The sequence below is a fragment of the Carcharodon carcharias genome, chromosome 33 (assembly GCF_017639515.1).
Source record: "Carcharodon carcharias isolate sCarCar2 chromosome 33, sCarCar2.pri, whole genome shotgun sequence".
In the NCBI taxonomy this organism is placed as follows: domain Eukaryota; kingdom Metazoa; phylum Chordata; class Chondrichthyes; order Lamniformes; family Lamnidae; genus Carcharodon; species Carcharodon carcharias.
Genome location: NC_054499.1, coordinates 2,047,280 through 2,064,089, shown reverse-complemented (window position 1 = coordinate 2,064,089; position 16,810 = coordinate 2,047,280). Strand labels below are relative to the sequence as shown.

At 49.4% G+C, this 16,810-nt stretch overlaps 1 protein-coding gene across 3 annotated transcripts in view; it reads right to left on the bottom strand.

Moving 5' to 3' along the window:
- srrt (serrate RNA effector molecule homolog (Arabidopsis)) overlaps positions 1-16,810 on the bottom strand; it is an 87,607-nt gene that overhangs the window by 66,308 nt on the left and 4,489 nt on the right. For all 3 annotated transcript variants that reach the window (XM_041178955.1, XM_041178957.1, XM_041178956.1), the window contains exon 4: positions 16,384-16,530. In XM_041178955.1, coding sequence (XP_041034889.1) covers positions 16,384-16,530 — 147 coding nt within the window. The remainder of the gene's footprint in view (positions 1-16,383; positions 16,531-16,810) is intronic.

The window sequence follows — 16,810 nt, the reverse complement described above, 5'->3', positions numbered from 1 at the left end:
CAACCTCACCTGGTCTACAGTGACAGTGCACTGGTCTGTGTATAACCTCACCTGGTCTATAGTGACAGGGCACTGGTCTGTGTATAACCTCACCTGGTCTACAGTGACAGGACACTGGTCTGTGTGTAACCTCACCTGGTCTACAGTGACAGGACACTGGTCTGTGTGTAACCTCACCTGGTCTACAGTGACAGGACACTGGTCTGTGTATAACCTCACCTGGTCTATAGTGACAGGACACTGGTCTGTGTATAACCTCACCTGGTCTACAGTGACAGGACACTGGTCTATGTATAACCTCACCTGGTCTACAGTGACAGGACACTGGTCTGTGTATAACCTCACCTGGTCTACAGTGACAGGACACTGGTCTATGTATAACCTCACCTGGTCTACAGTGACAGGACAATGGTCTGTGTATAACCTCACCTGGTCTATAGTGACAGGACACTGGACTGTGTGTAACCTCACCTGGTCTATAGTGACAGGACACTGGTCTGTGTGTAACCTCACCTGGTCTATAGTGACAGGACACTGGTCTGTGTGCAACCTCACCTGGTCTACAGTGACAGGGCACTGGTCTGTGTGTAACCTCACCTGGTCTACAGTGACAGGACACTGGTCTGTGTGTAACCTCACCTGGTCTATAGTGACAGGACATTGGTCTGTGTGTAACCTCACCTGGTCTACAGTGACAGGACACTGGTCTGTGTGTAACCTCACCTGGTCTACAGTGACAGGACACTGGTCTGTGTGTAACCTCACCTGGTCTACAGTGACAGGACACTGGTCTGTGTGTAACCTCACCTGGTCTACAGTGACAGGACACTGGTCTGTGTGTAACCTCACCTGGTCTATAGTGACAGGACATTGGTCTGTGTGTAACCTCACCTGGTCTACAGTGACAGGACACTGGTCTGTGTATAACCTCACCTGGTCTATAGTGACAGGACACTGGTCTGTGTATAACCTCACCTGGTCTACAGTGACAGGAAACTGGTCTGTGTATAACCTCACCTGGTCTATAGTGACAGGACACTGGTCTGTGTATAACCTCAGCTGGTCTATAGTGACAGGACATTGGTCTGTGTATAACCTCACCTGGTCTACAGTGACAGGACACTGGTCTGTGTGTAACCTCACCTGGTCTATAGTGACAGGACACTGGTCTGTGTGTAACCTCACCTGGTCTACAGTGACAGGAAACTGGTCTGTGTATAACCTCACCTGGTCTATAGTGACAGGACATTGGTCTGTGTGTAACCTCACCTGGTCTACAGTGACAGGACACTGGTCTGTGTGTAACCTCACCTGGTCTACAGTGACAGAAAACTGGTCTATGTATAACCTCACCTGGTCTACAGTGACAGGGCACTGGTCTGTGTATAACCTCACCTGGTCTATAGTGACAGGGCACTGGTCTGTGTATAACCTCATCTGGTCTACAGTGACAGGACATTGGTCTATGCATAACCTCACCTGGTCTATAGTGACAGGACACTGGTCTGTGCGTAACTTCACCTGGTCTATAGTGACAGGACATTGGTCTGTGTGTAACCTCACCTGGTCTACAGTGACAGGACACTGGTCTGTGTGCAACCTCACCTGGTCTATAGTGACAGGACACTGGTCTGTGTATAACGTCAGCTGGTCTATAGTGACAGGACATTGGTCTGTGTGTAACCTCACCTGGTCTACAGTGACAGGACACTGGTCTGTGTGTAACCTCACCTGGTCTATAGTGACAGGACATTGGTCTGTGTGTAACCTCACCTGGTCTACAGTGACAGGACACTGGTCTGTGTATAACCTCACCTGGTCTATAGTGACAGGACATTGGTCTGTGTGTAACCTCACCTGGTCTACAGTGACAGGACACTGGTCTGTGTGTAACCTCACCTGGTCTATAGTGACAGGACACTGGTCTGTGTATAACCTCAGCTGGTCTATAGTGACAGGACATTGGTCTGTGTGTAACCTCACCTGGTCTATAGTGACAGGACACTGGTCTGTGTATAACGTCAGCTGGTCTATAGTGACAGGACATTGGTCTGTGTGTAACCTCACCTGGTCTACAGTGACAGGACACTGGTCTGTGTGTAACCTCACCTGGTCTATAGTGACAGGACATTGGTCTGTGTGTAACCTCACCTGGTCTACAGTGACAGGACACTGGTCTGTGTATAACCTCACCTGGTCTATAGTGACAGGACATTGGTCTGTGTGTAACCTCACCTGGTCTACAGTGACAGGACACTGGTCTGTGTGTAACCTCACCTGGTCTATAGTGACAGGACACTGGTCTGTGTATAACCTCAGCTGGTCTATAGTGACAGGACATTGGTCTGTGTGTAACCTCACCTGGTCTATAGTGACAGGACACTGGTCTGTGTGTAACCTCACCTGGTCTATAGTGACAGGACATTGGTCTGTGTGTAACCTCACCTGGTCTACAGTGACAGGACATTGGTCTGTGTATAACCTCACCTGGTCTACAGTGACAGGGCACTGGTCTATGTATAACCTCACCTGGTCTATAGTGACAGGACATTGGTCTGTGTATAACCTCACCTGGTCTATAGTGACAGGACATTGGTCTGTGTATAAACTCACCTGGTCTACAGTGACAGGACACTGGTCTGTGTATAACCTCACCTGGTCTACAGTGACAGGACACTGGTCTGTGTGTAACCTCACCTGGTCTACAGTGACAGGACATTGGTCTGTGGGTAACCTCACCTGGTCTACAGTGACAGGACACTGGTCTGTATGTAACCTCACCTGGTCTACAGTGACAGGACACTGGTCTGTGTGTAACCTCACCTGGTCTACAGTGACAGGACACTGGTCTGTGTGTAACCTCACCTGGTCTATAGTGACAGGACACTGGTCTGTGTGTAACCTCACCTGGTCTATAGTGACAGGACACTGGTCTATGTATAACCTCACCTGGTCTACAGTGACAGGACACTGGTCTGTGTGTAACCTCACCTGGTCTATAGTGACAGGACACTGGTCTGTGTGTAACCTCACCTGGTCTATAGTGACAGGACACTGGTCTATGTATAACCTCACCTGGTCTACAGTGACAGGACACTGGTCTGTGTATAACCTCACCTGGTCTATAGTGACAGGACACTGGTCTGTGTGTAACCTCACCTGGTCTATAGTGACAGGACACTGGTCTGTGTATAACCTCACCTGGTCTATAGTGACAGGACACTGGTCTGTGTATAACCTCACCTGGTCTACAGTGACAGGACATTGGTCTATGTATAACCTCACCTGGTCTATAGTGACAGGACACTGGTCTGTGTATAACCTCACCTGGTCTATAGTGACAGGACACTGGTCTGTGTGTAACCTCACCTCGTCTATAGTGACAGGACATTGGTCTGTGTGTAACCTCACCTGGTCTACAGTGACAGGACACTGGTCTGTGTATAACCTCATCTGGTCTGCAATGACAGTACACTGGTCTGTGTATAACCTCACCTGGTCTACAGTGACAGGGCACTGGTCTGTGTGCAACCTCACCTGGTCTGCAATGACAGGACATTGGTCTGTGTGTAACCTCACCTGGTCTATAGTGACAGGACATTGGTCTGTGTGTAACCTCACCTGGTCTACAGTGACAGGACACTGGTCTGTGTATAACCTCACCTGGTCTATAGTGACAGGGCACTGGTCTGTGTATAACCTCACCTGGTCTATAGTGACAGGGCACTGGTCTGTGTATAACCTCACCAGGTCTACAGTGACAGGACATTGGTCTGTGTGTAACCTCACCTGGTCTATAGTGACAGGACATTGGTCTGTGTATAACCTCACCTGGTCTACAGTGACACGACATTGGTCTGTGTGTAACGTCACCTGGTCTACAGTGACAGGACACTGGTCTGTGTATAACCTCACCTGGTCTATAGTGACAGGGCACTGGTCTGTGTATAACCTCACCTGGTCTATAGTGACAGGGCACTGGTCTGTGTATAACCTCACCTGGTCTACAGTGACAGGACATTGGTCTGTGTGTAACCTCACCTGGTCTATAGTGACAGGACATTGGTCTGTGTATAACCTCACCTGGTCTACAGTGACACGACATTGGTCTGTGTGTAACCTCACCTGGTCTACAGTGACAGGACACTGGTCTGTGTGTAACCTCACCTGGTCTACAGTGACAGTGCACTGGTCTGTATATAACCTCACCTGGTCTATAGTGACAGGGCACTGGTCTGTATATAACCTCACCTGGTCTATAGTGACAGGACACTGGTCTGTGTGTAACCTACCTGGTCTACAGTGACAGGACACTGGTCTGTGTGTAACCTCACCTGGTCTACAGTGACAGGACACTGGTCTGTGTATAACCTCACCTGGTCTATAGTGACAGGACACTGGTCTGTGTATAACCTCACCTGGTCTACAGTGACAGGACACTGGTCTATGTATAACCTCACCTGGTCTACAGTGACAGGACACTGGTCTGTGTATAACCTCACCTGGTCTACAGTGACAGGACACTGGTCTATGTATAACCTCACCTGGTCTACAGTGACTGGACAATGGTCTGTGTATAACCTCACCTGGTCTATAGTGACAGGACACTGGACTGTGTGTAACCTCACCTGGTCTATAGTGACAGGACACTGGTCTGTGTGTAACCTCACCTGGTCTATAGTGACAGGACACTGGTCTGTGTGCAACCTCACCTGGTCTACAGTGACAGGGCACTGGTCTGTGTGTAACCTCACCTGGTCTACAGTGACAGGACACTGGTCTGTGTGCAACCTCACCTGGTCTATAGTGACAGGACATTGGTCTGTGTGTAACCTCACCTGGTCTACAGTGACAGGACACTGGTCTGTGTATAACCTCACCTGGTCTATAGTGACAGGGCACTGGTCTGTGTATAACCTCACCTGGTCTATAGTGACAGGGCACTGGTCTGTGTATAACCTAACCTGGTCTACAGTGACAGGACATTGGTCTGTGTGTAACCTCACCTGGTCTATAGTGACAGGACATTGGTCTGTGTATAACCTCACCTGGTCTACAGTGACACGACATTGGTCTGTGTGTAACCTCACCTGGTCTACAGTGACAGGACACTGGTCTGTGTGTAACCTCACCTGGTCTACAGTGACAGGACACTGGTCTGTGTGTAACCTCACCTGGTCTACAGTGACAGGACACTGGTCTGTGTGCAACCTCACCTGGTCTACAGTGACAGTGCACTGGTCCGTATATAACCTCACCTGGTCTATAGTGACAGGGCACTGGTCTGTATATAACCTCACCTGGTCTATAGTGACAGGACACTGGTCTGTGTGTAACCTCACCTGGTCTACAGTGACAGGACACTGGTCTGTGTGTAACCTCACCTGGTCTACAGTGACAGGACACTGGTCTGTGTATAACCTCACCTGGTCTATAGTGACAGGACACTGGTCTGTGTATAACCTCACCTGGTCTACAGTGACAGGACACTGGTCTATGTATAACCTCACCTGGTCTACAGTGACAGGACACTGGTCTGTGTATAACCTCACCTGGTCTACAGTGACAGGACACTGGTCTATGTATAACCTCACCTGGTCTACAGTGACAGGACAATGGTCTGTGTATAACCTCACCTGGTCTATAGTGACAGGACACTGGACTGTGTGTAACCTCACCTGGTCTATAGTGACAGGACACTGGTCTGTGTGTAACCTCACCTGGTCTATAGTGACAGGACACTGGTCTGTGTGCAACCTCACCTGGTCTACAGTGACAGGGCACTGGTCTGTGTGTAACCTCACCTGGTCTACAGTGACAGGACACTGGTCTGTGTGCAACCTCACCTGGTCTACAGTGACAGGGCACTGGTCTGTATATAACCTCACCTGGTCTATAGTGACAGGGCACTGGTCTGTATATAACCTCACCTGGTCTATAGTGACAGGACACTGGTCTGTGTATAACCTCACCTGGTCTACAGTGACAGGACATTGGTCTGTGTGTAACCTCACCTGGTCTACAGTGACAGGATACTGGTCTGTGTATAACCTCACCTGGTCTACAGTGACAGAAAACTGGTCTATGTATAACCTCACCTGGTCTACAGTGACAGGACACTGGTCTGTGTATAACCTCACCTGGTCTATAGTGACAGGGCACTGGTCTGTGTATAACCTCACCTGGTCTATAGTGACAGGGCACTGGTCTGTGTATAACCTCAACTGGTCTACAGTGACAGGACATTGGTCTATGCATAACCTCACCTGGTCTATAGTGACAGGACACTGGTCTGTGTGTAACTTCACCTGGTCTATAGTGACAGGACATTGGTCTGTGTGTAACCTCACCTGGTCTACAGTGACAGGACACTGGTCTGTGTGCAACCTCACCTGGTCTACAGTGACAGGACACTGGTCTGTGTATAACGTCAGCTGGTCTATAGTGACAGGACATTGGTCTGTGTGTAACCTCACCTGGTCTACAGTGACAGGACACTGGTCTGTGTGTAACCTCACCTGGTCTATAGTGACAGGACATTGGTCTGTGTGTAACCTCACCTGGTCTACAGTGACAGGACACTGGTCTGTGTATAACCTCACCTGGTCTATAGTGACAGGACATTGGTCTGTGTGTAACCTCACCTGGTCTACAGTGACAGGACACTGGTCTGTGTGTAACCTCACCTGGTCTATAGTGACAGGACACTGGTCTGTGTATAACCTCAGCTGGTCTATAGTGACAGGACATTGGTCTGTGTGTAACCTCACCTGGTCTACAGTGACAGGACACTGGTCTGTGTGTAACCTCACCTGGTCTATAGTGACAGGACATTGGTCTGTGTGTAACCTCACCTGGTCTACAGTGACAGGACGTTGGTCTGTGTATAACCTCACCTGGTCTACAGTGACAGGGCACTGGTCTATGTATAACCTCACCTGGTCTATAGTGACAGGACATTGGTCTGTGTATAACCTCACCTGGTCTACAGTGACAGGGCACTGGTCTGTGTGTAACCTCACCTGGTCTATAGTGACAGGACACTGGTCTGTGTATAACCTCACCTGGTCTACAGTGACAGGACACTGGTCTGTGTATAACCTCACCTGGTCTACAGTGACAGGACCCTGGTCTGTGTGTAACCTCACCTGGTCTACAGTGACAGGACATTGGTCTGTGTGTAACCTCACCTGATCTACAGTGACAGGACACTGGTCTGTATGTAACCTCACCTGGTCTACAGTGACAGGACACTGGTCTGTGTGTAACCTCACCTGGTCTACAGTGACAGGACACTGGTCTGTGTGTAACCTCACCTGGTCTATAGTGACAAGACACTGGTCTATGTATAACCTCACCTGGTCTACAGTGACAGGACACTGGTCTGTGTATAACCTCACCTGGTCTATAGTGACAGGACACTGGTCTGTGTGTAACCTCACCTGGTCTATAGTGACAGGACACTGGTCTGTGTATAACCTCACCTGGTCTATAGTGACAGGACACTGGTCTGTGTATAACCTCACCTGGTCTACAGTGACAGGACATTGGTCTATGTATAACCTCACCTGGTCTATAGTGACAGGACACTGGTCTGTGTATAACCTCACCTGGTCTATAGTGACAGGACACTGGTCTGTGTGTAACCTCACCTCGTCTATAGTGACAGGACATTGGTCTGTGTGTAACCTCACCTGGTCTACAGTGACAGGACACTGGTCTGTGTGTAACCTCACCTGGTCTATAGTGACAGGACACTGGTCTGTGTATAACCTCACCTGCTCTATAGTGACAGGACACTGGTCTGTGTATAACCTCACCTGGTCTACAGTGACAGGACACTGGTCTATGTATAACCTCACCTGGTCTACAGTGACAGGACACTGGTCTGTGTATAACCTCACCTGGCTTACAGTGACAGGACACTGGTCTGTGTATAACCTCACCTGGTCTACAGTGACAGGACACTGGTCTGTGTGTAACCTCACCTGGTCTATAGTGACAGGACACTGGTCTGTGTATAACCTCATCTGGTCTGCAATGACAGTACACTGGTCTGTGTATAACCTCACCTGGTCTACAGTGACAGGGCACTGGTCTGTGTGCAACCTCACCTGGTCTGCAATGACAGGACATTGGTCTGTGTGTAACCTCACCTGGTCTATAGTGACAGGACATTGGTCTGTGTGTAACCTCACCTGGTCTACAGTGACAGGACACTGGTCTGTGTATAACCTCACCTGGTCTATAGTGACAGGGCACTGGTCTGTGTATAACCTCACCTGGTCTATAGTGACAGGGCACTGGTCTGTGTATAACCTCACCTGGTCTACAGTGACAGGACATTGGTCTGTGTGTAACCTCACCTGGTCTATAGTGACAGGACATTGGTCTGTGTATAACCTCACCTGGTCTACAGTGACACGACATTGGTCTGTGTGTAACCTCACCTGGTCTACAGTGACAGGACACTGGTCTGTGTGTAACCTCACCTGGTCTACAGTGACAGTGCACTGGTCTGTATATAACCTCACCTGGTCTATAGTGACAGGGCACTGGTCTGTATATAACCTCACCTGGTCTATAGTGACAGGACACTGGTCTGTGTGTAACCTACCTGGTCTACAGTGACAGGACACTGGTCTGTGTGTAACCTCACCTGGTCTACAGTGACAGGACACTGGTCTGTGTATAACCTCACCTGGTCTATAGTGACAGGACACTGGTCTGTGTATAACCTCACCTGGTCTACAGTGACAGGACACTGGTCTATGTATAACCTCACCTGGTCTACAGTGACAGGACACTGGTCTGTGTATAACCTCACCTGGTCTACAGTGACAGGACACTGGTCTATGTATAACCTCACCTGGTCTACAGTGACTGGACAATGGTCTGTGTATAACCTCACCTGGTCTATAGTGACAGGACACTGGACTGTGTGTAACCTCACCTGGTCTATAGTGACAGGACACTGGTCTGTGTGTAACCTCACCTGGTCTATAGTGACAGGACACTGGTCTGTGTGCAACCTCACCTGGTCTACAGTGACAGGGCACTGGTCTGTGTGTAACCTCACCTGGTCTACAGTGACAGGACACTGGTCTGTGTGCAACCTCACCTGGTCTATAGTGACAGGACATTGGTCTGTGTGTAACCTCACCTGGTCTACAGTGACAGGACACTGGTCTGTGTATAACCTCACCTGGTCTATAGTGACAGGGCACTGGTCTGTGTATAACCTCACCTGGTCTACAGTGACAGGACATTGGTCTATGTATAACCTCACCTGGTCTATAGTGACAGGACACTGGTCTGTGTATAACCTCACCTGGTCTATAGTGACAGGACACTGGTCTGTGTGTAACCTCACCTCGTCTATAGTGACAGGACATTGGTCTGTGTGTAACCTCACCTGGTCTACAGTGACAGGACACTGGTCTGTGTGTAACCTCACCTGGTCTATAGTGACAGGACACTGGTCTGTGTATAACCTCACCTGCTCTATAGTGACAGGACACTGGTCTGTGTATAACCTCACCTGGTCTACAGTGACAGGACACTGGTCTATGTATAACCTCACCTGGTCTACAGTGACAGGACACTGGTCTGTGTATAACCTCACCTGGCTTACAGTGACAGGACACTGGTCTGTGTATAACCTCACCTGGTCTACAGTGACAGGACACTGGTCTGTGTGTAACCTCACCTGGTCTATAGTGACAGGACACTGGTCTGTGAATAACCTCATCTGGTCTGCAATGACAGTACACTGGTCTGTGTATAACCTCACCTGGTCTACAGTGACAGGGCACTGGTCTGTGTGCAACCTCACCTGGTCTGCAATGACAGGACATTGGTCTGTGTGTAACCTCACCTGGTCTATAGTGACAGGACATTGGTCTGTGTGTAACCTCACCTGGTCTACAGTGACAGGACACTGGTCTGTGTATAACCTCACCTGGTCTATAGTGACAGGGCACTGGTCTGTGTATAACCTCACCTGGTCTATAGTGACAGGGCACTGGTCTGTGTATAACCTCACCTGGTCTACAGTGACAGGACATTGGTCTGTGTGTAACCTCACCTGGTCTATAGTGACAGGACATTGGTCTGTGTATAACCTCACCTGGTCTACAGTGACACGACATTGGTCTGTGTGTAAACTCACCTGGTCTACAGTGACAGGACACTGGTCTGTGTGTAACCTCACCTGGTCTACAGTGACAGTGCACTGGTCTGTATATAACCTCACCTGGTCTATAGTGACAGGGCACTGGTCTGTATATAACCTCACCTGGTCTATAGTGACAGGACACTGGTCTGTGTGTAACCTACCTGGTCTACAGTGACAGGACACTGGTCTGTGTGTAACCTCACCTGGTCTACAGTGACAGGACACTGGTCTGTGTATAACCTCACCTGGTCTATAGTGACAGGACACTGGTCTGTGTATAACCTCACCTGGTCTACAGTGACAGGACACTGGTCTATGTATAACCTCACCTGGTCTACAGTGACAGGACACTGGTCTGTGTATAACCTCACCTGGTCTACAGTGACAGGACACTGGTCTATGTATAACCTCACCTGGTCTACAGTGACTGGACAATGGTCTGTGTATAACCTCACCTGGTCTATAGTGACAGGACACTGGACTGTGTGTAACCTCACCTGGTCTATAGTGACAGGACACTGGTCTGTGTGTAACCTCACCTGGTCTATAGTGACAGGACACTGGTCTGTGTGCAACCTCACCTGGTCTACAGTGACAGGGCACTGGTCTGTGTGTAACCTCACCTGGTCTACAGTGACAGGACACTGGTCTGTGTGCAACCTCACCTGGTCTAAAGTGACAGGACATTGGTCTGTGTGTAACCTCACCTGGTCTACAGTGACAGGACACTGGTCTGTGTATAACCTCACCTGGTCTATAGTGACAGGGCACTGGTCTGTGTATAACCTCACCTGGTCTATAGTGACAGGGCACTGGTCTGTGTATAACCTAACCTGGTCTACAGTGACAGGACATTGGTCTGTGTGTAACCTCACCTGGTCTATAGTGACAGGACATTGGTCTGTGTATAACCTCACCTGGTCTACAGTGACACGACATTGGTCTGTGTGTAACCTCACCTGGTCTACAGTGACAGGACACTGGTCTGTGTGTAACCTCTCCTGGTCTACAGTGACAGGACACTGGTCTGTGTGTAACCTCACCTGGTCTACAGTGACAGGACACTGGTCTGTGTGCAACCTCACCTGGTCTACAGTGACAGTGCACTGGTCCGTATATAACCTCACCTGGTCTATAGTGACAGGGCACTGGTCTGTATATAACCTCACCTGGTCTATAGTGACAGGACACTGGTCTGTGTGTAACCTCACCTGGTCTACAGTGACAGGACACTGGTCTGTGTGTAACCTCACCTGGTCTACAGTGACAGGACACTGGTCTGTGTATAACCTCACCTGGTCTATAGTGACAGGACACTGGTCTGTGTATAACCTCACCTGGTCTACAGTGACAGGACACTGGTCTATGTATAACCTCACCTGGTCTACAGTGACAGGACACTGGTCTGTGTATAACCTCACCTGGTCTACAGTGACAGGACACTGGTCTATGTATAACCTCACCTGGTCTACAGTGACAGGACAATGGTCTGTGTATAACCTCACCTGGTCTATAGTGACAGGACACTGGACTGTGTGTAACCTCACCTGGTCTATAGTGACAGGACACTGGTCTGTGTGTAACCTCACCTGGTCTATAGTGACAGGACACTGGTCTGTGTGCAACCTCACCTGGTCTACAGTGACAGGGCACTGGTCTGTGTGTAACCTCACCTGGTCTACAGTGACAGGACACTGGTCTGTGTGCAACCTCACCTGGTCTACAGTGACAGGGCACTGGTCTGTATATAACCTCACCTGGTCTATAGTGACAGGGCACTGGTCTGTATATAACCTCACCTGGTCTATAGTGACAGGACACTGGTCTGTGTATAACCTCACCTGGTCTACAGTGACAGGACATTGGTCTGTGTGTAACCTCACCTGGTCTACAGTGACAGGATACTGGTCTGTGTATAACCTCACCTGGTCTACAGTGACAGAAAACTGGTCTATGTATAACCTCACCTGGTCTACAGTGACAGGACACTGGTCTGTGTATAACCTCACCTGGTCTATAGTGACAGGGCACTGGTCTGTGTATAACCTCACCTGGTCTATAGTGACAGGGCACTGGTCTGTGTATAACCTCAACTGGTCTACAGTGACAGGACATTGGTCTATGCATAACCTCACCTGGTCTATAGTGACAGGACACTGGTCTGTGTGTAACTTCACCTGGTCTATAGTGACAGGACATTGGTCTGTGTGTAACCTCACCTGGTCTACAGTGACAGGACACTGGTCTGTGTGCAACCTCACCTGGTCTACAGTGACAGGACACTGGTCTGTGTATAACGTCAGCTGGTGTATAGTGACAGGACATTGGTCTGTGTGTAACCTCACCTGGTCTACAGTGACAGGACACTGGTCTGTGTGTAACCTCACCTGGTCTATAGTGACAGGACATTGGTCTGTGTGTAACCTCACCTGGTCTACAGTGACAGGACACTGGTCTGTGTATAACCTCACCTGGTCTATAGTGACAGGACATTGGTCTGTGTGTAACCTCACCTGGTCTACAGTGACAGGACACTGGTCTGTGTGTAACCTCACCTGGTCTATAGTGACAGGACACTGGTCTGTGTATAACCTCAGCTGGTCTATAGTGACAGGACATTGGTCTGTGTGTAACCTCACCTGGTCTACAGTGACAGGACACTGGTCTGTGTGTAACCTCACCTGGTCTATAGTGACAGGACATTGGTCTGTGTGTAACCTCACCTGGTCTACAGTGACAGGACGTTGGTCTGTGTATAACCTCACCTGGTCTACAGTGACAGGGCACTGGTCTATGTATAACCTCACCTGGTCTATAGTGACAGGACATTGGTCTGTGTATAACCTCACCTGGTCTACAGTGACAGGGCACTGGTCTGTGTGTAACCTCACCTGGTCTATAGTGACAGGACACTGGTCTGTGTATAACCTCACCTGGTCTACAGTGACAGGACACTGGTCTGTGTATAACCTCACCTGGTCTACAGTGACAGGACCCTGGTCTGTGTGTAACCTCACCTGGTCTACAGTGACAGGACATTGGTCTGTGTGTAACCTCACCTGATCTACAGTGACAGGACACTGGTCTGTATGTAACCTCACCTGGTCTACAGTGACAGGACACTGGTCTGTGTGTAACCTCACCTGGTCTACAGTGACAGGACACTGGTCTGTGTGTAACCTCACCTGGTCTATAGTGACAAGACACTGGTCTATGTATAACCTCACCTGGTCTACAGTGACAGGACACTGGTCTGTGTATAACCTCACCTGGTCTATAGTGACAGGACACTGGTCTGTGTGTAACCTCACCTGGTCTATAGTGACAGGACACTGGTCTGTGTATAACCTCACCTGGTCTATAGTGACAGGACACTGGTCTGTGTATAACCTCACCTGGTCTACAGTGACAGGACATTGGTCTATGTATAACCTCACCTGGTCTATAGTGACAGGACACTGGTCTGTGTATAACCTCACCTGGTCTATAGTGACAGGACACTGGTCTGTGTGTAACCTCACCTCGTCTATAGTGACAGGACATTGGTCTGTGTGTAACCTCACCTGGTCTACAGTGACAGGACACTGGTCTGTGTGTAACCTCACCTGGTCTATAGTGACAGGACACTGGTCTGTGTATAACCTCACCTGCTCTATAGTGACAGGACACTGGTCTGTGTATAACCTCACCTGGTCTACAGTGACAGGACACTGGTCTATGTATAACCTCACCTGGTCTACAGTGACAGGACACTGGTCTGTGTATAACCTCACCTGGCTTACAGTGACAGGACACTGGTCTGTGTATAACCTCACCTGGTCTACAGTGACAGGACACTGGTCTGTGTGTAACCTCACCTGGTCTATAGTGACAGGACACTGGTCTGTGTATAACCTCATCTGGTCTGCAATGACAGTACACTGGTCTGTGTATAACCTCACCTGGTCTACAGTGACAGGGCACTGGTCTGTGTGCAACCTCACCTGGTCTGCAATGACAGGACATTGGTCTGTGTGTAACCTCACCTGGTCTATAGTGACAGGACATTGGTCTGTGTGTAACCTCACCTGGTCTACAGTGACAGGACACTGGTCTGTGTATAACCTCACCTGGTCTATAGTGACAGGGCACTGGTCTGTGTATAACCTCACCTGGTCTATAGTGACAGGGCACTGGTCTGTGTATAACCTCACCTGGTCTACAGTGACAGGACATTGGTCTGTGTGTAACCTCACCTGGTCTATAGTGACAGGACATTGGTCTGTGTATAACCTCACCTGGTCTACAGTGACACGACATTGGTCTGTGTGTAACCTCACCTGGTCTACAGTGACAGGACACTGGTCTGTGTGTAACCTCACCTGGTCTACAGTGACAGTGCACTGGTCTGTATATAACCTCACCTGGTCTATAGTGACAGGGCACTGGTCTGTATATAACCTCACCTGGTCTATAGTGACAGGACACTGGTCTGTGTGTAACCTACCTGGTCTACAGTGACAGGACACTGGTCTGTGTGTAACCTCACCTGGTCTACAGTGACAGGACACTGGTCTGTGTATAACCTCACCTGGTCTATAGTGACAGGACACTGGTCTGTGTATAACCTCACCTGGTCTACAGTGACAGGACACTGGTCTATGTATAACCTCACCTGGTCTACAGTGACAGGACACTGGTCTGTGTATAACCTCACCTGGTCTAGTGACAGGACACTGGTCTATGTGTAACCTCACCTGGTCTACAGTGACTGGACAATGGTCTGTGTATAACCTCACCTGGTCTATAGTGACCGGACACTGGACTGTGTGTAACCTCACCTGGTCTATAGTGACAGGACACTGGTCTGTGTGTAACCTCACCTGGTCTATAGTGACAGGACACTGGTCTGTGTGCAACCTCACCTGGTCTACAGTGACAGGGCACTGGTCTGTGTGTAACCTCACCTGGTCTACAGTGACAGGACACTGGTCTGTGTGCAACCTCACCTGGTCTACAGTGACAGGGCACTGGTCTGTATATAACCTCACCTGGTCTATAGTGACAGGGCACTGGTCTGTATATAACCTCACCTGGTCTATAGTGACAGGACACTGGTCTGTGTATAACCTCAGCTGGTCTATAGTGACAGGACATTGGTCTGTGTGTAACCTCACCTGGTCTACAGTGACAGGACACTGGTCTGTGTGTAACCTCACCTGGTCTATAGTGACAGGACATTGGTCTGTGTGTAACCTCACCTGGTTTACAGTGACAGGACATTGGTCTGTGTATAACCTCACCTGGTCTACAGTGACAGGGCACTGGTCTATGTATAACCTCACCTGGTCTATAGTGACAGGACATTGGTCTGTGTATAACCTCACCTGGTCTACAGTGACAGGGCACTGGTCTGTGTGTAACCTCACCTGGTCTATAGTGACAGGACACTGGTCTGTGTATAACCTCACCTGGTCTACAGTGACAGGACACTGGTCTATGTATAACCTCACCTGGTCTACAGTGACAGGACATTGGTCTGTGTGTAACCTCACCTGGTCTACAGTGACAGGACACTGGTCTGTATGTAACCTCACCTGGTCTACAGTGACAGGACACTGGTCTGTGTGTAACCTCACCTGGTCTACAGTGACAGGACACTGGTCTGTGTGTAACCTCACCTGGTCTACAGTGACAGGACACTGGTCTGTGTGTAACCTCACCTGGTCTATAGTGACAGGACACTGGTCTATGTATAACCTCACCTGGTCTACAGTGACAGGACACTGGTCTGTGTATAACCTCACCTGGTCTATAGTGACAGGACACTGGTGTGTGTGTAACCTCACCTGGTCTATAGTGACAGGACACTGGTCTGTGTATAACCTCACCTGGTCTACAGTGACAGGACACTGGTCTGTGTATAACTTCACCTGGTCTATAGTGACAGGACACTGGTCTGTGTGTAACCTCACCTGGTCTACAGTGACAGGACATTGGTCTGTGTGTAACCTCACCTGGTCTACAGTGACAGGACACTGGTCTGTATGTAACCTCACCTGGTCTACAGTGACAGGACACTGGTCTGTGTGTAACCTCACCTGGTCTACAGTGACAGGACACTGGTCTGTGTGTAACCTCACCTGGTCTACAGTGACAGGACACTGGTCTGTGTGTAACCTCACCTGGTCTACAGTGACAGGACACTGCTCTGTGTATAACCTCACCTGGCCTGGATTGGTATCCCATGGTGCTGCTGCATCATGTGAATTTCGGGGGGGCCCCAGGGTTGTGGAGGGCCGTAAGTGGGACCTCCCCCACCACCATACGGCATTTCATAGGCAGTGTGATATGGATCCGCTACATGATCATCCCTGAGAAAAGGAAACAGAGAAAAAAAAATCAACACAGCTTTCACTGGTAACCTTTCCAAACAGCTAACCAGTAAGACTAGTGAGCAGCTAACCAATAAAACTAGTGAGCAGTTAACCAGTAAGACTAGTGAGCAGCTAACCAGTAAGACTAGTGAGCAGCTAACCATTAAGACTAGTGAGCAGCTAACCATTAAGACTAGTGTGCAGCTAATTAGTAAGACTAGTGAGCAGAGACACAGTCATGTCCTAAACGGTAGCAGAGTAAGCTGAGGTGTTATAA